The following is a 20,701-nucleotide window of genomic DNA, read 5'->3' on the forward strand; positions in this document are numbered from 1 at the left end:
AACAGATTAATTTGTAACGGCAGGGTTCTGTTTGTGGTTCTGTACCTGTAGTATTCGGTCATAGGCACGGAGGCCGCCCCGTTCGGCCGGCCCACCTGGTCGGATGTTATTTACATAAACGCCACGATCCAACAGTCCGTCGGAAACACTGAATCCGAAATCCTCCAGGTCTGAGGTTTTATCCAAGGTGAGCTAAAAAACGCAGAACCAGAGTTAAAATGTGATTCAGGAGGCGGCGACGCATGAAGGGGGAATTTCCTACCTTATGGAGTTCCACAGGGTTCTGGTTTAGGATGTCGTTCACTTCTTGCCTCATCTTTTTCATCGCAAAGGCTCTGCGTTGGGGGTCAGAGGGCAAGGTGTTGGATCGCGGGTTCACCTGAGGAAACTGAGCGTCACTGAAAACACTCGGAAAACGGCGAACAGTCAGAGTTCGTCAATGAGACCAGAAGGATTCTGGTACCTGCGGTTTGGAGCTGTTTCGCTCCTGGAAGCTGGACTGGCGACCCAGCGTGCTGCGCAGCGGCGTGGGGTCATGGTTCAGGCTGAGCGTGGAGCCGGACATGATGGTTGCCTGGAGATGAGGAGAGGAAACCAACAAGCATTAAAACCACTGGAAGGTCAACCCAAGGTCGTCTTAGGATGCTCAACATCAAAGACTTTTAGTTTGTGGTGTTAATGGGGTTTAACAGCCAGATGTTATTGTTTACCTGCCAGAGCTTGGAAATAATTCAGGAGCAGCATCTCGTTATAATGAGAAATATTTACGTTATAACAAGATGTAGAACTTGTTCAAACAAAAAAGTTTCATGTTTTAATATGACCTGCAAGTCAACTTGTTAAAACGAGAAACTTTCTTGATAAAAAAATATTAAAAACTCGTTTATTATGAAAACTCTCTTAATCTCAGTTTTAACGAGATGAGGTTTATATCTCGTTAAAACAATAATGTTTCTCGTTTTAATGCAAAACAACGTAATCTTGGGACAGATTACAACTTCAGATTATGTTGTTTTACTGTTACAACTTTTCTTATTTAAACGAGAAGATATTTTAATTTGAATAAAATATAAAACTTGCTGCAATAAGTTAGAAAATGAAACATCTGCATAGAAATTAAGTTTATTACAAACACTGAAGAGGTCGAGCTAAAACAAATAAATGTAAGAAATTTTTAAGATTTTACTTATGTCAGGTAATATGATGTTGCTGTTGAGACTGAAAGTATCTATTTTTAGAAAATGTATATCAGGGGTCTCAAACTCCAGGCCTCCAGTCGCTGTCCTGCAGTTTTTAGATGAGCCACAGGTACAAAACACTGGAATGAAACGGCTTAATTACCTCCACCTGGTGTAGATCAGTTCTCCAGAACCTTAATTATTCTATTCAGGTGATGCAGCAGAGGCTCATCTAAAAGCTGCAGAACTGCGGCCCTCGAGGACTGGAGTTTGAGACCCCTGATGTAAATGGTTTTATATGCATTAGTGCTTCTGAGACCCACAGTTTACATCTCCTAATTCACATTTATTTTCAGGTAAAATAGCGTCTTTTTATTGTCGTAATTAAACTAAATATTTATTAGCCTAGCCCCGATATTCTGCCTCATAGAAAGGATCAACAAACTAAAGGAATATTTTTTAAATATTTTCTGTCATTAGTAATTTTATTTTTAGAAAAGAAGGCAAGAAAAAAACTGATCAGTTCTGGTACAAAAACAATGTTATTTTTAAGCCATAATATATATCTGTTATTGCTACTTTTAACCATAAATAGAGAAAACTGTGATGTAATATAAACACTGTAAAAACACAAACTTTTACCAGGTATTTTTAATATTGATCTAAAAGTTCTTGTTATTTTGGTAGATTTAATAGATATTTTTTCCATCTGATAAGTGAAATAATGTGGAACGTTTTTGTTAATATTAAGGAATTATTGACTTAAAATAAAACTGAAAAGTTAATTTTGTCTGATTTTAAGTGTAAAAACATATTTGCTTTAGACCAAAAACATTTGGTAGCATTTTGAGTTAATTATTTTGCAGCAGTCAGAAGTCCAGATACGTCAGAACAGAACCAGGGATTCACACCATGCACATCTAGCAGGTCAATCTCTACGTCAGGCCGTGTGCAAAATGTCCCAGCATGCTTCAATCAGCTGCCATGCCTGGTGCAACTAAGACGCCATGAAGTCATCTCTGCGTTTTGCTCTTAGACACACATTTAAAACCAGTTAAAACCAGTCTGACAGCAGTAAAAACCAGTTATGAAGGAGTAAAACGGTTAGTGGAGGAGTGAAGGGAGGATACCAGAGTGAGGAGGCCCGTCTCGTTTCCAGAATCCTGGGAGAAAAGCAATCGTTTCTCTCTTTTACTGATGTGAGCGTCTGAATATTTGAGGAAAAGTTATTAAAACTGTAAAAAAAAACATTATAATTGTGATTCTATTGGCTAAATTCCAGCACTGAATTTGCAATGAAAACAAACACAGAAATAAACGAGAAATAACTGCTGATGAATACCTGTTGAAAAACAATTTGTTCAGGAATCAGTTTAGAAACAAAAATGAATCTGTTCAGTGAAAATGTTAAAACTCAAGAAAAGTCTGGATTGTTGTTGGAGTCAGTAATCCTCTACAAATCTGCAAAGAACTGGGAATCAGTTCAGATTAAGGAATCTGATGAAAATAAGGAATCTGTTCAGAGTCTATAAAACAGTTCAGATCCTGGGAATCTGTTCAGATTTTGGGAATCCGTTCAGAGTTTGGGAATCCGTTCATAGCCTTGTAAACCTTAAGGCTTCTTCACACTAAAAGCCGTTCTCGATGTCTTTACGTACCTCCAGTTCTCGTAAGATGCCGCTCTGACCACACGTCTCCAAGTCCTCCAGCGCCTGAGACCAGAAGTTCTCCTCCTGGTCGGGTTCGGTTCCGTCGTGACCCACGGAGAACCTGCCGAGGAAGGTGGGAGAATCGACCAATCAGAGCGAGGAGCAGCTCGACCCGGACACAGAAACACGCAGCGGGCCGCTCATGCTGGCGAGGGAACAAAGACGGTCCACACATCCCGCTTGTGGATGTGTCAGAGGGGTCAAAGGTCACCAGGTGAGGGTGGACAGGGGACTGTGTGTTCGTGTGGTGGGGGGTCAGAGGTCAGTTTGATACCTGCTGTCAGTGATTTTTCCGCTGGGCAGATTAGAGCCGCTGCAGACAGAGACACACTGCTGTTACAGAGGAACTGGAGGAACTTAAACCCAGACACAGGTCAAAGGTCAAAGAAGCTGAGCAGGGAGATTAATACGGATCAGTAAAAAAAATTACAATTCTATTCAATTCAATAAAACTTTATTCATCATCAGGGAGCAATTTAACATGAAAATCTGCTGTCATCAGGACGGATGGATGGATGGATGAACAGATGGATGGATGGATGCTTCTTCACTACAGAAAAAGCATAAATTAAATGGCCACCAGACAATAAACCCCATATTTCAGACCAGTCTGACCAGAGTAACCAGTAGAATCAGTCTGACCAGTGGAACCAGTCTGACCAGTGGAACCAGTCTGCCCCTGAACACTATCATCACCACCACAGAGCGTCCTCTCACCCTCCGAGCGGCGGGCGGTCCCAGTCGTCGTCGCTCAGTCCCAGATCCGACAGCGGATTGGCTCTCTGCCTGGCGGACGATTGGCTGTTGGTCGTCTTGACGCCGCGCCACTCATGGAAGCTGTACGACTGAAAAGGCGGAGCTACAGAGACAGACAGGTTGGTGCAAACGGACTGAGAGGCGGGCGTGAAGACTAACGGCGGGCGGCGAACCTGTGGTGGAGAAGCTGCTGTCCATGTTGGACCCGTCCCAGGAGTCCACAGCGCTGTCCACTGACGGCAGCGTGCTGAATGCTCTCTGATTGGTCGGAGGCACCACAGTGATGACAGGCTCCTCCTCCCCATCCTGGCCATCCAGGTTAAGCCCCACCCCCAGGCCAGGACCAATCACACAGGTCTTTGGGCTCGACACTGCAGAAGACGAGGCGTTCAGGGGACGTTTTTATTTTCAAAAGAAAAAAGAAAATAATAAAATATCTTCAGGCTTCTAAGTTTATTTTTATTGGGGGAAAAAAACAAAAAAACGTTTCAAATTCAAGATGGCAACCATGGCAATAATTAATTTAAAAGGCTCAGAAATGGTGGCCATCTTGAGAATGATCAAATTTATAATTTTTACAGTAATATTCTGCGTTAGTATAATAAATGTCACTTTTAGAGCTTTATACTCACGCTCTCCTTGCTTCTTGATCTTCAGAGTGACCGTCTCTCCCGCCTGCTGCAGCAGACTGATGGCTTCGCTCAGCGGCTTCCCCTTCAGGCTGCTGCTGTTGATCGCCAGGATGCGGTCGCCCACGTGGATCGCCCCCGTCCTGCAGGAAACAAACACAGACACACATTTATGACACTTCCTTCATGATTGTTTTTTTACATAAAAAGATGGTTTGTTTTTTAAATTTGAGTGAGAAATATTTTTAATTCATTTTTAAATCAGGTTTAAATAGAAAGTCTTGTTCAAAATAAAAAAAACAAACACTTTAAATATGTTTCAACTCTTAAATCTAAATAGCATTTTAAATAATTATCAAAATTGTGTTAAAAGCAGCAAAAATAAACTGAAGTTCTAGTATTTTTACGAACAGCAGGGGGCGACATTTCCCACATTATTTCACATCATGATTTATATAAATCTGACTCTGCTGCACTTTATGTTTTATTCCTGCCGTCTGTATCATTTTGTAACAGAAACAAATATTTAGTCGGTTTGACTTCTTTTATTATTTTTAAGGATTGCTCTTCTTCTTTTCACCAGTTTCTCTGAATTAAATTAGAGGAGAATCTATTTGTTAAATAAAATTAAAACAACAAATGGGAGATGTTTTCACCTTCCTAGACTTTGATTTAAAACATTTGTCTGTATAATTCAGCTGAATTAAATGTAATTATTTACTTAAACTGGATATCTTTTTGCTTTTCTTTGTGAAGTACCTTGAGTTTGACTTAATCTTTGACTTTGATTTGTCCATTTTAATACCAGCTTTTTGTTTGTTTATGAAATAAAATCCATCAGTGGTTTTAACCTGACAAACCACTGATGGGAATATTGAATAATCAAGTTTTCTGACTATTTTTGCAGGAAAGTTGGCGTACCTCTCAGCCAGCCCTCCTTTGCTCAGCGAGGAGATGATGATGGGGTCAAAGGGCTCCTCGGTGCCTGAGATGGTGATTCCTAACGGGCCACCGTACCTCTGCAGTTCCACTGTGTAGATGATACTGCCGGACACTTCCTGCTCATCTGGAACATCGAGAAAATGGTGGCAAACATGAACATGTCCATTTAGTTTAAAACTATAAGAAAAAATTGAAATCAGTGGAGGATCTGATTGGAACTGGTACCAGAGTTGTCTTCGTCTTTGCGGATCTTGAGTTTGACGAGTTCCTCGCACTGCTGGAGGATCTGCACGGCCTCCTCCATGGAGCAGTTCTCCACCCGGATGTTATCGATGGCCAGCAGCTTGTCTCCCAGCTCCAAGGTTCCCGTCCTGGGAGGAAAACACGCCAACATGAACAGCCTGAATCCTGAACAGGACCAACACTCTGAGTCCTTTATGTTCTGATAGTGATGGTTAGGAGTAGAGAGCCAGTTCTTCTGGAGAACCAGCTCTAGTAGTGAACCAGTTCTTGTAGAAAAAGAACCATTTCTTGTAGTGAACCAGTTCTTGTGGAAAAAGAACCAGTTCTTGTGGAAAAAGAACCAGTTCTTGTAGTGAACCAGTTCTTGTGGAAAAAGAACCAGTTCTTGTGGAAAAAGAACCAGTTCTTGTGGAAAAAGAACCAGTTCTTGTAGTGAACCAGTTCTTGTGGAAAAAGAACCAGTTCTTGTGGAAAAAGAACCAGTTCTTGTGGAAAAAGAACCAGTTCTTGTAGTGAACCAGTTCTTGTGGAAAAAGAACCAGTTCTTGTGGAAAAGAACCAGTTCTTGTAGAAAAAGAACCAGTTCTTGTGGAAAAAGAACCAGTTCTTGTGGAAAAAGAACCAGTTCTTGTAGTTTCAAACTTGATTTGAATCGATTAGTGAGATCAGTAATGGAATTCTTATCACAAAATTCTTATCCAGTCTCATCCCTGTTTATGGAGTAAAAGGTCACATGATTTCTGCCCCATCTGGGTAAAAACAACAAACTGCTGCTTTACGCTCCAGAACATGAGACCCGGTTCTGCTGGCCCAGTTAACCAGAATCACAGCTGAAAGCGTCTTAATGCGTCTGAAATAAACCGTTTCCATGAGCCGATCCTGCAGGTGAGTCTGGGTTTCTACCTGTGAGCGACGCTGCCTTTCTTGATGTCGGAGATGATCAGAGGGTCGCCTGGTTTCCTGTTGGACGGAGCTTCACACACAAGAGGGAAATTGATCAACTTTAGGTGTTAGTCGGTGTAAAATGCATCAACATTTCATTAAAAAAAGAAAAACACCGGAGCAAAATGAAGAGAAGCTTAGAGATAACCCTGGTGTAAATGCTTTGTGCTTCAGATGCTCTGCTCCTGCTTTCAGCAGGATTTGGGTCAAAGATGGCCGTGAAACCAGGTTGATTTTGTGTCTGATGAACCATCTTTGTGTTAATTATTCTGCTTTGATGACCCATTTGCAGATTGTTGGTTGATTTTTGGTTAAAATCTCCCGACGACACAAACTGTAACAAAGACCTTTGGAAGAGAAACAGGCCAGCCTGACTAAAGCTGCAGCTAAAGATTATTTTAGTGATCGATTATCAATTATTCAGATAAAAAAATGACACAATCTGCAGATGTTTGTTTAAGTATTTAACAGTTTTTATACAATACTAAAGCACATTAAACATACAATAGAATAATTAAATTAATTTTTAAATAAAATAAATACTATGGATGGATGGATAGATGATTAAATTAAATGGATGGATGATGTGTCCACAATTAGCTTCAACACGACTCCATTTTTATGCCAGTGGTCATAATGTTTTGCCAGTTTATTTGTGAACTCACAGCTGATGGTGATTCCCAGCTCCACTCCTGGTTTTTTTGGGAGTTTCACATGGAACGTCCCCGAACTGGGAATGACGGACTCTGAGACAGAAAGAAGGTTCATTTCAATGTCATGAGAAGGTCACAGCACTGAGCCCAGGACAGAGATGGCCTATACAAAACATATTCATTACATTACTGCGCAAAATCACTCTTAGGTAATGTTTTAGCACCTTTGTCACGCTAAACCAAATAAACTGCTGGCCACGCCCCCCAACTCAATGATTACTCTCACGTGAAAATGACTGCAAATTGATGCGCAATTATAGAACCGTACATCTTTGAAAAGCATTAGTAGAGCGTCCTGCACAACCAGCAAGAATGCAGGAAGTAGTTTCGGGAAGGTAAGTCAACAAAAAAATATCTGTCTATGTAAAACCAGCTGACTAAATGTGCTGGAACTCTGCCTGGGTTGCCAAGTAACGGGCGGAACTCTGCTGGTGTTGCCTGGCAACAGTGGAATGTGACGTTACATTCGGAAGGTTTTTGAAAGAGCTTGTTTTTCAGACACCAAAAAATCTTAACTTATTGGCAAAAAACAGCTGGGTGCTTTTTTTAAACACTTGGCCTGTTTTTAGAAGCAGTTGAGACCAAAATTGAAGCATAAAAATTTGCAAAATAGAAATTTTGCATAGAAGATGCCTTTTAAAAGCCAAACAATTAGAGATTGACTCAAGTTTTATGAAGTATAAAACCTGTGGGATGAGAGAAATCTCCACCACTCCGCCTGTAAAAGCCACACAGTGTGTCTGTGAGTCGTCCCTGACAGCATGCGGTGTTGTTGTATTAAACTCAGACGTGGGCGGTTATTTATACCAGCCGGACGCGTTTCATTCACAAAGCAGAACCCGGCACAGACTGTCGCTGTTCATCAGTCAGAACAACAAACATGCCCACAGCCTGGGAAAGCGGGAAAATGTTGCGCTCACCTGCCACGTCAAACTCGATCTCCAGCGTGAGCTGCGCCGTGATGGACGAGTCTCTGAGCAGCTGGTTGGTTTCCTCCAAGGTCGAGTCTTCGGTCGGGACGCCGTTAATCGACAGGATCCTGTCACCGATCTGCAGGATGCCACACCTGCACAAACAAACACAGAAATCAGAAAGACTTACATACACTTCAAACTGAAAAGTTCCTAACTGAATGTTTTAACAACAGTAATTAGAATTACAGAAACCTCCATGAAAAAAACTAATCTTGATGAAAAATTGTTTTTTAGCCATATAAAAGAAAAACATGCATATTGTAACGTTCACTGGAAAAAAGAGAAAATATACTTACATCCACTTATACACAAATATATTCAAGAACAAACAAACACTAAGGACAAGACTCATCACCACAATAATATTTGAATTGTATAGTGTACATGATTTATTAATTATATAATGTGTCTGTATCTTTTCAAAATTAGGAATGAAATTATTATATTTAGTAATTGTGTGAAGGTATTGGTGCAAACTGTATAATGTGCATTAAACATGATTTCAGTGTAAACTGTCTCCAGCGTTTTTCAATAGGGAACCAAAGTTGCAGCCTTTGCTACATTTTTCACCAGCCGAACCTTGGAGGAGGCTGTTCCCCTCCTCGCCTGCGGGAGCGCTGCACCAAAAACAACATAAAAACCTCTGAAGAAGACACTGAGCGCAACTTCCTTCTTCACAAAATGTAAACAAAAACGGAGTAGCATCATATTTTAGCGACTGTAGAATTTCTTTTTTTGTCTTTGGTAAAAAACGAGTCATTTCTCCCGCTAGCACTAGGTTAGCACGTTCATTTTGGTTGTATTTACCCAGAATGCTTTGCGCTTAGGGGCGGGTAAAGTACCCAAAAATAATACTCAAGTAAGAGTAGCACCACTTTAACATATTTTTACTCAAGTAAAAATAAAAAGTAGCCGTCAAGAAATTAAAGGAGAAATAGTAAAAAGTATTTGGCAAATGAATTATGAAAGTAACATCATCAGACGGACCAAAATGTAAAGTTATGTGGAAGTTTTGGTATTTTAAAGACCAAAGTGAGAATAATTCATAAAAACAACAAAGTTATAAAATAAAATCAGGCAAACACAAACATTTTTCCAAATTAATTTTTTTCCATAAGAGACGAAAACTGCAGGTTTGTTTCTAAATCTGGTGAATTTTTGGTTAAAACTTGTGAAATTACTGCCAGTATGAAATGTTCACAGTGAACCTGCTCACCTCTCTGCAGGGCTGTCTGGGTCAATGTAGGCGATGAGCGGCGGGGACGACAGCGTCTCTGTCGCAAAGACTCCGCCTTGGAGCTGCAGGCCAAACCCCATGATGCCGTCGCCTAGCAACGTGACCTCTGTGGTTTCCGTGTGGACCACCTGACCGGCGAGGCCGACCGTGCTGGAGGCCAGAGACACTGCAGACGGACATCACAGATCAGTTACTGATGAGCCGATAGATCAAGTTTATCAGTCTGGATTTTTTAAGATTTAATCTTCTGGAAAATTGTTATTTCCCAGGGCGGCCATCTTGTTTCACAAACGTTCACACTTTGAATTCAGGTGAACTCTATGATGGAATATTAGGGCCAGGTTACAATTTTTTATTTTTAATTAAGAGAAAAAAGTCCTAATATTACAAAAATAATGTAAAACAAAAAAAATCAAAATGATATTAGAAAGTTGTAATATTAGAAGAATTGAGTCAAAACTTTATGAGAAATCAAAAATAGAATGAGAAATGTTGAGCATCTTGTGAAGTTATGTTTTGGTGGAAGATTTATAGATAAATACTACTAAGATAAAATCACAAAATTACCAGAATAAAATCGTAGTTTTACGAGAACTCCAACATAATCTTTTAGCAGATTAGCATAAAATTATTATCTTGAAGCGATCATGGAAACAACTGAGTTCATTTTGAAGAAAGAACCACAAACTAATAAATAAGCTTAAAAACATTTTTCTCTTAATTTTTAAGCCTTTTTGTAGTAAAGTTTTGTCTTTTTCTGCTAATATTACAACTACATTCTTGTAATTAAGCAAAAATGCTCATAGCCTGGTCCTGATACTCCATTGTCCAACTGAAAGATGGGATAATTTCTGGTTTCTTTTTCAAAAAAGAAACCAAATCAGTCAGCTTTTTATCCGGAGACAGACTCACAGGAGCTTTTGAAGTCCTTCTTCTTGGCCTTCCTCCTCATCATGGTGCTGCGCGGACTCGTGGGATACATGTTCCTGGGCAGAGTGCTCATGTTGAGGGACGACAGGCTGTAGGCCGACATGGAGCCGGGAGAGAACGAGTGGCTCAGAGCTGCAGAGACACGGAAACCCCCATTATCGGGTTTTTGGTTTTGGTTTTTCCCCATCAAAACCAAACCGAAAACCAAGGAGAGAAGACGTACGAGGGTTGTTTGCATGGCGGTTGTGGGATCTGACGCCTGATTGGTCGGGGTGGTAGGTGTTGTAGTGGTAGGGAGGGAGGATGGGGGCGGAGCCTCCAGTTTCCCAGGGAAGGGGGCGGGGACTACGCTGCACCTTGACTGCACATGCACACAGGCACAACCATGCACACGGAGGAGGAAGGAGAGGTTAAAACAAAGGGACAGGATGAGGGTCAAAGGTCAAAGGTCGGGGTAGGTCTCGGCATTAAGGACGCTTTATTTTTAGCGGTTTGCTAGCAGGAGCACGTCACAAGGAGTCTAATTTTTGGAAAATGTGGATTTATTTCCACCCCAAGGTGATGTCATCACACCCACGGCGGCCATCTTGTTTACAGCTTCTATTTATCTATTAATCTATTTGAATTCAAATCAAGCTTTTTTTTATTTTTGATTACAAGAATAAAGTTACAATGCTACTAGAATAAAGTCAAAATTTTATGAGAATTCAGACAAAAAAATAACAAAAATTATAAAGGTTTGTTGGGCATCTTGTGAAGTTATACTTAATAATTAATTATGCATAAAATTATTGTCAAACAACTGACTCCAGAAGAAAGAACTACATGAACTGAGATGCTCACATTAAATCCTAAAAAATAACGTTTTATTTTAATAATTTTTCTGGTAAAATTGTATTTAAACTACAATATTTTTGTAATTAAACACAAAAAAATTGTAGCCTGGCCCTTATACTGATGAGTGAAATAAAAATAAATTTTTGAAAATATTTTCTGTCATTTTTTTTTTTTAAAGAAAACAAGCAAAAAAAAAACATGGATTCAAATTGGATAAAAATAATTGGAGATTTTACATCTGAGCCGTATCTACCAGCCTCTGCAGAAATTTAATTCAGCTCATGAAAAAAAGCCGCCATACATCTCCTTTAAAAATCACTCTGAGGTGCATTCAAGGCCTCTCAGTGCACTGAGTTTGTTCAGGGCTCATTAAGTTTGATGTCTATATGTTTACACCGCGCTGAGGGACGTTCCGCTCCACCTCATAAACACTTTGTTTCTGCAGAGATCTGACACATTAAATGTAGCTCCAAACTGTTGGGCATAAATCTGCAGGTTCTCCAACTGCAGTTTTTCTGTGTTACCGTGCTGCGGTGCGTTCAGGGCCGGTCGGGCCTGGTGTTGTGGCAGAATCTCCATGCGGACGGTTTGACAGGAAGCAGAGAGAAGCTGAGTGGCTTCAGCCAGAGAACAGAACTCCATCGACTTCCCGTCGACAGACAGGATGTGATCCCCGGCATGAAGCGCGCCACACCTGCACAACCACATGACCGTCTGGGCGTAAACATTGTGCATGAAGAGTGATAACCTAATTCAATACATTATTCTTGGTACTATGTCAAGATCAGAAGCCAAACGTAGGGAAAACAACTTGGTGAACATCAGTGGTGGACACACTTCCTCCAATCTGCTAATGGGCTAATAGTGGAGCTAATTTTTGACATAGCGCTTTTGCTAACTTTCAGAATCATTGGTGCACTTAGCTTCCCCTAAATAAGCTTCTTCTAAGATGCTAATAGCAGAGCTAATTTTTTTTTGTTTAGCACCTTTGCTACCTTTGAAGATTTTTAGTACACTTAGCTTCCCCGACATAAGCTAAAGGTTGTTAAAACAAATTGCCAAATATCAGTGCTGGGTGAACGTCTGACAATCCGCCAATAGTGGAGCAAATTTTTTTTTGTTTTATGATTTTGCTAATTATGAAAATGTTTTGCACACTTAACTTCCTCTAAATAAGTAGTCAAAAAAACTTTTTTAAAAATCAGTGGTGGTAATATGTCCGCTAATGCGCTAGCATCAGAGCAAATTGTTTTACCTAGCGCTTTTGCTAACTTTGAAAACGTCTGGCGCACTTAGCAAATGACGTTTATTCTGTTCCCAGAGTGCATTGCAGTAGAGATTAAAATCTAGTGATGTCCTGCTTGCTTTCTGACTGAAGCGCTATTGTTGTTAATTAGATAAAAGCAGCAACAGTTAGCGAAACTTAACAACTATAAAACTGAACTACGAGTTAAAGGTCAGTTCCAAAGAATCACTTCCTGAAGCGCAGGTAGGTGTGGAATGAAGGTAGTGATTTAGCGTTTTAGCATTAGCTTGCACTGAATACCATATTGGCGCTTTAGCATTAGCGGGACTAATATTTGTGATTTTTCTTTAGGTTTAGCACAAAGGTTTAGTGTAAATATAAATTAAGCTGCAAATAAATCCAGAAAGAAATAATAAAAGATCTTCAATCAGAGACCGTCAGACTCATACCTGTCTGCTATGCTGGCTGGTTTGACTTTGTCGATGATGATGACCTGCTTGCTGCAGAACATGGAGGTGGACAGAGCCACGCCCAGGCTGGATCCCGCCGCCTTGGCAACCTCAACCAGCAGGGGCCCCGACGCCGTGGCAACTGAGTCTAAAAGGGCGAGAACAGTCACTGGTGTTCACTGGTTTGAAGTTAAATTATCAAAACATTGACTAAAACTGAATAAATAAATAAGGTTTTGTTATTTAAAACTTTTCTGTAACTTCTCCTGGAAATTGATGATGTTAAGTTTTGTAATCACAAATAACAAACATCCTAAACAACAAAACAAACATTTTACATTGAAGCTGCTGAAATCGTGACTTCCTGTCAACAGAAAAAGCGGACTGACCCATCACCGACACGTCGTACTCGATCAGTAGCGTGGCCTCCTGGCCGCACTGCTTCAGGATGCTCATGGCCTCCGACAGCGTGCTGCCATGGAGACGAATCCCATCGATGCTTAGCAACCGATCGCCCGGCTTGATCGTTCCTTCTCTGCAGAACGACAGCGTCAGGTTTTAGCTGCTACAGAAGCTCCAGAGGTTACAAAAAGTCTGCAGAGGTCGGTACCTTTCGGCGGGTCCGCCCGGCCGAATGGTTGTTATGACGATGGGGCGGGTCTTATTCCTGTCCTCATGCGTTCCTCCTATAAGAACAAGTGGCTTTATAATTTTATTTGCATTTATTGTTGAGATGCTCAAACACAAACCGAGCCGCGCTCACCTCTGATGACGAAGCCGAAGCTGTTCCCTTCTTTGTGAAGCGTCACTTCCACATTTTTAAAAATGACCCCTGACCCCTGCACGGCTGCAACAGAAACACATCATCAATCACACAGGCACACAACTTCCACATGTGGAACTAAATCAGATCCGACTGTTATAAAAGCGTCTGCAGTCTGAAAGGTCATGTCGCATTTAGGGCTGCAACTAACGACTATTTTCTTAATCGATTAATCAGATTAATCAGATAATCCGATTAATGATTATCCTGATCATTAATTAGATAAAAATTGTCATATTCTGCAGATTTTTCATTAAACTGCTTAAGCATTTTCTATACAATATTAGAAATACATTAAACAATAAAAATAAAAAAATAAATTCCTTTTTAAAATAAGAAAATAGACATTTTATTGTGTAAGATCCCATAACGCAGCATTCCTTTAGTAAATTTAATCAGGTGAATAGGAAAAAAAATTAGTTTAGGTAAAATATATTTACAGACAATTATGCTGACAGATAACGAGTAGACATTCGTTAACTACTAGAGTATAACTAGATTGTATACTCTAGATAACGATTAATCCATTAGTAAATTAGTTTAAGATTTAATTCTGCCAAAAAATAAGAAACTTTTCGATTATTCTCAGAAATTTTCTAGAAAGAAACTTGGAAATTTTTGAGTTTCAAAAGTTGAAAATGTTCAAGTTTTTTCAAGAAGAGATTTGAGATTAATCTCAAAATTTTTAAGTTTATTTTTCACAAATTTTTAGAGATTTGTAATTCAGAAATTCCATTTTTTCTAGAAAATTTCTGAGATTGATTGTGAAAATTTCTGGGGGGTTTTATGCAGAAATGTATTCTTCTCTGTCTACAATGGACCTAATTGTAGCACCAGTGTACTAAAATATTGCTTCAACATGTCAAAATGTAAAAAAATTCAAAGGATGTAAATGCTTTTGGAAGATTAAAGTAGCTCCTAAATTCAAAACTCAATAAATTTCAGCTCCTTGGAAGATAAGTATGAAGATGCTGAGTCACTTACAGACGGGCGGCAGCTCGTACTCGACCTCCAGCACCACGCGCTCCCCGACGTTCTTCAGCAGGCTGATGATCTCGTCGTGTCTGAACTTGGCCAGGTTGATGCCGTTGACCGAGCGGATGTAGTCGCCCACATTCAGCTGGTCGCTCCTGAACAAACAGAAATGGTTAAGAGTTTTATGAAATGCTTCATTTAAAGCTGATAATTCTGGTATGGAATATATATATATATATATATATATATATATATATATATATACCGTAATTTCCGGACTATAGAGCGCACCTGATTATAAGCTGCACCCCTTACATTTTTAAAGGAAACACATTTTTATACATGCATAAGCTGCACCGGTGTATAAGCCGCATGTGCCTACATTGAAACATGAGATATTTACAAAGAAAGACGGTACACAGAAAGTGTTTTTAAAGTTTTAATAATATGCTGCAGCTTTTCTTTCTGAACAGAAGCAATATAGCAAAACAACACTAACAGGGCTGGTTTAAATAACAAACGGTTAAAAGTCACGGAGAGCCGTCATCCTCTTCCTCCTGTGCACTGAAACCATGGAAGTCTTCTTCCTCACTGTCTGTTTCCTTCTTTATCGGCTCGATTGCTTTTAACTTGAAAGCTGCATCATATGCATTTCTTCTTGCATTCTCCATGATGAGGGTCTGTTCAAGCTCATTTTATTCATGCACAAAGCACGATGTTACATTAGTCTTCCTCTACAGATATATTCCAGCTGTCTCACGCTTACCTTTTCTGCTCCAGCGGCCCCTACTGGCCGTTAGAAAAAAATTCATAAATAAGCCGCATCGTTGTATAAGCCGCAGGGTCGAAAGCCTGAGACAAAAGTCGCGGCTTATAGTCCGGAAATTACGGTATACATATAAATAAGATGTGGAGGAAACATGTTTATTTTACAAGACACACAAGTAACAGTGCGTTTTGAATAAACTTTAAACCGAACAAATTAAAAATTTGTGTTTGTTTATGGAACGTAAAGCTTAAAATTATGAGTGTAAGAGATATTACAGCCAATGTTTCTGGGCGCCTCCCTGCTGAAATTCTGACGCAGTTACCTCGGTTCTGACGTCAAACCCAGCTTCGAGTTTCCACTTCACAACCAACTGGAACGCAGCATTTTTATATGAAGAAACCGGCAAATAACGACAACAAAATGGCGTACAACGTTATGCTATGTGTACTACTTAATCTCTAAAGGTTAACACAACCTCTACTAAGGAAAATACCGGAATGAAGTGGAAGCTAGTGAGATGGAAGCTAAAGGTCAAAAGCGCATGCGCTTTCAGTGTAATACTAAAGTCCCAGCGCCTTCTAGCGGTTTGGCATGGCAATTACATCTTTTCCCCAAACACCTGTAGCAGTTTCCAGGCAGCGGTATCTTAAATGTAGACGAAATTAATCGATATCACCTGGCAGCGATCCCTCCTTGTCGCAGGTTCGAAACCCGAGGCTTTCCGTCTTTGTCGATTCCTCCTGAAACGGTGAGTCCGAGCGTCGTTCCCTCCTTCTTCATCAGCTCCACCACTGTGCAGCCCCGAAACTCATCTGAAAAACAGGTCACTGCGGGTCATCGTCAGTGTTTCTACGACAGCGTAGCAGCGCAATCATAGACAAAAAAGAAGTAAATTTCCAACAAAAAACTCAGCAATTTTCAGATTAATATCAGAAAAATTTCAAAAAGATAATGAAATTTGAGTTTGAAAGGAGGAAAATCAGCTTAAAAAAAGATCAGAAATTCTGAGATTACTTTTAGAAATTTTCTTTTAAATAAAAGAAGAAATTTCTCAGTCTGAAAAGTAGAAAATCTGCTACAAACAAAGCTCAGAAAAGTTATCTAAAAATTTTTCTAAAAGAAAAAGGAAAAATGAAAAGCAAAAAAGACATTTCTGTGCTGCAAAAGTCAATATTTCCTCAAAAAATCTCAGAATGTTTTTGATTATTCTCAGAAATTTTCTAGAAAAAATAATGAAATTCGAGTTCGAAAAGAACTGGAAAAGCTCAGAAATTGAGGTTAATCTCAGAAACTAAAACAAATGACATTTCTGAACTCCAAACGTTGAACTTTGCTTGAAAAGTCAAAAGTAAGTCAAAAATTTACTAAAAAGACTAAAAATTTTAAAGTAATTTGAGAAATTTTCTTTATAAAACTTGTACATTTTAGTTTGACAAGTCAAAAGTTTGATTTAAAAAAGACTCAAACTTAAACTTTGAGACTCAAAAATGTGCAAGTTATTTCAATAAAATTGTTTCAGGGGTTTTTTTTTTAGCAATTTTTTGACTTTTGAAACTTAGAAATGTTCTTGTTGTTTCTATAAAACTTCAGAGTTTTTTGGTGGAAATGGACTCCTTTCTCCATCTACAATAACCCCAACACGCTGCCGTAGTGTTTCTCTAAAACACAAGGAGAAATTAAATAATAACCCCAACAAACAGAAAAGAAGTCATCTGGTCTGTCGGACATTTATTTTTTATCAAACCTCTGAATTATTCAGCGGCGGAAGCGGTGGGCGAGAGGAAACTAAGAGCTGCTGCCGCGCGATGTGAACCGTCCTCAGGTGATAAAACAGAAATCTGGATTTCACTCAGTCGTTGGATTTTAATATTAATGAGTCAGGGATTCACCTCTGTTCATTCAGCCAGGATTACGACGGTTTCACAAACGGCAGCGAACAGCGACTCCATCTTAAATAAGAAAACCTCCAATCTTTGATTCTGCTCCCATGTTTGATGAAGCAGCTCCCTGCAGCTGCAGAGGAGCGACTTCTAAAATTGTTTCTTCACAAAACGGCTTTTTTTACTTAAAGGAGCTGAGGAAGAAAGCCAGCCTCACAGGAAGCTCTATTTCTGTAGACGGGCTCTTTGCAGCCTGAATGTGAACTGTGGCTCCTCTGTTTCACCGCTGATGAAGCAGCATCAACCTCCAGTCTCTGTGCCAGGAATTCAACCAGGAAATTTAACCCGCAGCATTTTTTAAGGTTTAATTTTAACTGTGATTTAATGGAAATGCAAAAAAACATTTAATTTTACCAACTGCTTGTGACTGGATACCAACAAAGTGTATCCAACTGGGAATGTAAAACGTCAAATAGGAATATCTGCTTGACTTTATGATTTAAACACTTAAAGAAAAATAATCCAGTAAAATTAAATCAATTAAAAATTTAAGCAAATGTAAAGAAGCAAATAAAACGCAGCAAAAAATAAATAAATTTAAAATAATTCAGACTAAATGAAGTGGAACGTATTAAAAAATAATAATAATTACAAAGCATCGCAAAAATTATATTATATTAAATTTGAAACAATATTTTATGTCAAAACAAATAAACTATCAAACCCATTACATTTAATCAAAATAAAATTAAAATTAAAAAATATTTTAACCAAAACTAAATAATTAAAATATTACCGAGTCAACGCAAAACAATGAAAACATTATTTTCAATTTTTAAGATCTTAAATTTGACATATATGTATAAAAAAAGAGTTAAAGGAAAAGGCAATTAAAAAGAATGTAAATAATTAATAAAATAAAACCCAAAAAATACTAAAGTGTTTCTAGCAGCATCGGTTTCAGAGGGGTGGAAACCATCATGTACTGGTCTTACTGGTGTAAACACATTAAACAAACATCTCCACCAGTTTCTGTGAATAGTTTAAACTAACTTATAACAAGCACAGATTTCTCGCTCGTTTTCGCAGAAAGCAGTTCTAACTGGGACAGCAGCTCCAGGTGGGAGCAGACAAAGTGCAAACAAAGCATCTTCCTACAACTAAAGGGAGGAAAACATCAGCTGTTCCTGTTCTCCACTTTTAGCTGCCGTCTTCATTACTCCCAACCACAGGAATCCCAGTAACTCATTTTAAACCATCAGCAGGATGATACCTGGAATACTCTGCCTCCTGATGGCCAGCGCTCCATCTGGAGGTCGCGACCCGGCCGAGTGCTTCGTGTACGGCCCTTCATCTGAAAGGAACACACAGAAAAACACACCATCATTTATTGATTTAAACTCCAATCAGCTGGATTCAGAACAACAACACTTCCAACTGGTTTTAATTCACTTCAGACGTCCCACCAACAATGACTGGTTAGTTTTAAACATATCTTAGATAATTCTGGGAAAAAAACAAACTTTCTGTTTCATCAGTTCCTTAAACTGGTTTTCAAGCTCCAGCCATTCATTTAAAGGGGAATTATTATGGAAAATTCACATTTTGCAAATTTTTGTACTTCCCTTTCTACAGTTTCTAAAACCAACTAAAACGCTTTAAAAAACCCACCAAACCATGTTTTTTGGTGTCTGGAAAAGGAGTCATTGAAAAAATGTTAAGTCACATTCCATGCGCACTGCACCGTTACCTAACAACCCAAGCAGTTCTGCCCGTTACTTAGCAACCCAAGCAGAGTTCTGCCTGTTACCTAACAACCGCAGCAGAGTTCCGCCCGTTACCTAGCAACCCAAGCAGAGTTCCGCCCGTTACCTAGCAACCCAAGCAGAGTTCCACCCGTTACCTAGCAACCCAAGCAGAGTTCCGCCCGTTACTTAGCAACCCAAGCAGAGTTCCATGTGGAACTCTTCTTGGGTCTCACATAGAGACACTTATCTCTATGCAAGACAAGTGATTTGTTTTTGATCGGTCTGTTGTAACAGATAGAAAAATTCCACTGCAGTATCCACCCTTTGACCAAAAGAGGGCAGCATTGAGACAGTTTTAGGCAAAAATGTAACAAAACTAAATAAATGTGCAAAAAACATCAGTTCACACAGAAACATAAAGATATCACCCTAAATAACATATTTAGACAATTTATCAACACACAAAAACAATACAAACTTTTTACTTGTCTAGAATACATATTTTTTTCAGTTATCTTTTGTTTAATGAGTAAAAAAAAAAGTGTAAGATAAAAAACTGTCAGTAAATACAGACTCATGGTTTGATTTAATTATGAGTTTTAATCCAGTTACAGTCTCAGATTATTAAAAGAAAACACAAAAATATCCAAAAGTTTTCCGTCGAGCTCTTTCTGTTTTATCTCACTCTTTACCATTATTATATTTTGGCTTCCAGTTGGGCTGTAATTTATTCTAATCTGATGTGGATCGGCTCTGTTCGGTTCCAGCAGCCGGGCTCAGAAGCAAAATGAGATTGTGGAAACACTTCATTGTTTTCCAGCCACTGTGAGGACATCGCTATCCTGGAGGTTCAGTTTGAACTGAAGATACTTTCTGACCCTAAATCTACGTCATTCTAATAAAATTTGAGGATTGTTTTTATTTTGTTCTCCAAATTGAATCCCCTGAATGTGATTGTTTCAGGTTTTGGTCCCCAGTAGTCTTGCAACACACACACTCACATTCAGACCATATCTAAGTGAAGATGAAAGCCGTTCCTCCTCCTCCTCCTTCAGATGTAGGGCAGCAGCATCCAGCCTTTTCTGTGCTCAGCGACACTACTATGTACTCAACTTGCTCCGTATAATACTGCATAAGGCTCAAATAAAAGCTTTGGATGAAATGCTGACGTAAATTCACTCAGACTGAGGATTAAATTTGCATTTTCAGTGATGCTAAAATATAAACAAGCGATGTTTGTTGCGTCGGGACATCCTAAAATGAGGTGAACAGCAACAAAACATGACACTTCACACCTCTCATTATTTATTCAGAAGAAATGAAACCCAAAAGCAGGAGCAGGGAGTGAAAACCAGCCCTATCCGTCACCACATGAGGGAAAGTAACAGCAAAGGATCTTTAAACGCCTTTAAAGGGAGTCCATACTTCTGTAACCAGCGCAAAATAATAACCCGGTCTTAGTTTGACTCATTGATTTGTTGTTCTGATTTTGTGTTTTTACAAACAGAATAAAGATTTCCTGATGTGTTTTAGATTTTGAGCAGAAATGATTGGATCCAGTTGACTTTTATGAGTAATTCTACAATGAGTTCATGTTTTTTGGCATCTGGAAAACCTTTCAAAAACCTCTGGAATGTAACGTAACAAATCAGCAGGCATTGCCCGTTACTTAGCAACCCAGGCAAAGTTCCGACCGTTACCTAGCAACCAAAGCAGAGCAC

At 39.2% G+C, this 20,701-nt stretch overlaps 1 protein-coding gene across 6 annotated transcripts in view; it reads right to left on the reverse strand.

Moving 5' to 3' along the window:
* The window catches only part of grip1 (glutamate receptor interacting protein 1), a 55,650-nt gene that overhangs the window by 5,668 nt on the left and 29,281 nt on the right, over positions 1–20,701 (reverse strand). For 3 of the 6 annotated variants that reach the window (XM_044108525.1, XM_044108521.1, XM_044108524.1), the window contains exons 2-26: positions 18,506–18,586; positions 16,029–16,164; positions 14,593–14,738; positions 13,549–13,632; positions 13,396–13,471; positions 13,175–13,320; positions 12,786–12,933; positions 11,615–11,784; positions 10,477–10,614; positions 10,236–10,385; positions 9,303–9,489; positions 8,033–8,178; positions 7,065–7,145; positions 6,361–6,430; positions 5,440–5,585; positions 5,194–5,338; positions 4,276–4,415; positions 3,817–4,014; positions 3,605–3,746; positions 3,162–3,200; positions 2,837–2,948; positions 2,309–2,341; positions 464–574; positions 263–379; positions 46–192 (exon numbers count right to left, since the gene is read on the reverse strand). In XM_044108525.1, coding sequence (XP_043964460.1) covers positions 46–192; positions 263–379; positions 464–574; positions 2,309–2,341; positions 2,837–2,948; positions 3,162–3,200; positions 3,605–3,746; positions 3,817–4,014; positions 4,276–4,415; positions 5,194–5,338; positions 5,440–5,585; positions 6,361–6,430; positions 7,065–7,145; positions 8,033–8,178; positions 9,303–9,489; positions 10,236–10,385; positions 10,477–10,614; positions 11,615–11,784; positions 12,786–12,933; positions 13,175–13,320; positions 13,396–13,471; positions 13,549–13,632; positions 14,593–14,738; positions 16,029–16,164; positions 18,506–18,586 — 3,089 coding nt within the window. The remainder of the gene's footprint in view (positions 1–45; positions 193–262; positions 380–463; positions 575–2,308; positions 2,342–2,836; positions 2,949–3,161; positions 3,201–3,604; positions 3,747–3,816; positions 4,015–4,275; positions 4,416–5,193; positions 5,339–5,439; positions 5,586–6,360; positions 6,431–7,064; positions 7,146–8,032; positions 8,179–9,302; positions 9,490–10,235; positions 10,386–10,476; positions 10,615–11,614; positions 11,785–12,785; positions 12,934–13,174; positions 13,321–13,395; positions 13,472–13,548; positions 13,633–14,592; positions 14,739–16,028; positions 16,165–18,505; positions 18,587–20,701) is intronic. The other 3 variants (XM_044108523.1, XM_044108526.1, XM_044108522.1) reach the window with 2 other exon arrangements.

This window comes from Gambusia affinis, linkage group LG23, assembly GCF_019740435.1.
Source record: "Gambusia affinis linkage group LG23, SWU_Gaff_1.0, whole genome shotgun sequence".
Classification (NCBI taxonomy): Eukaryota; Metazoa; Chordata; class Actinopteri; order Cyprinodontiformes; family Poeciliidae; genus Gambusia; species Gambusia affinis.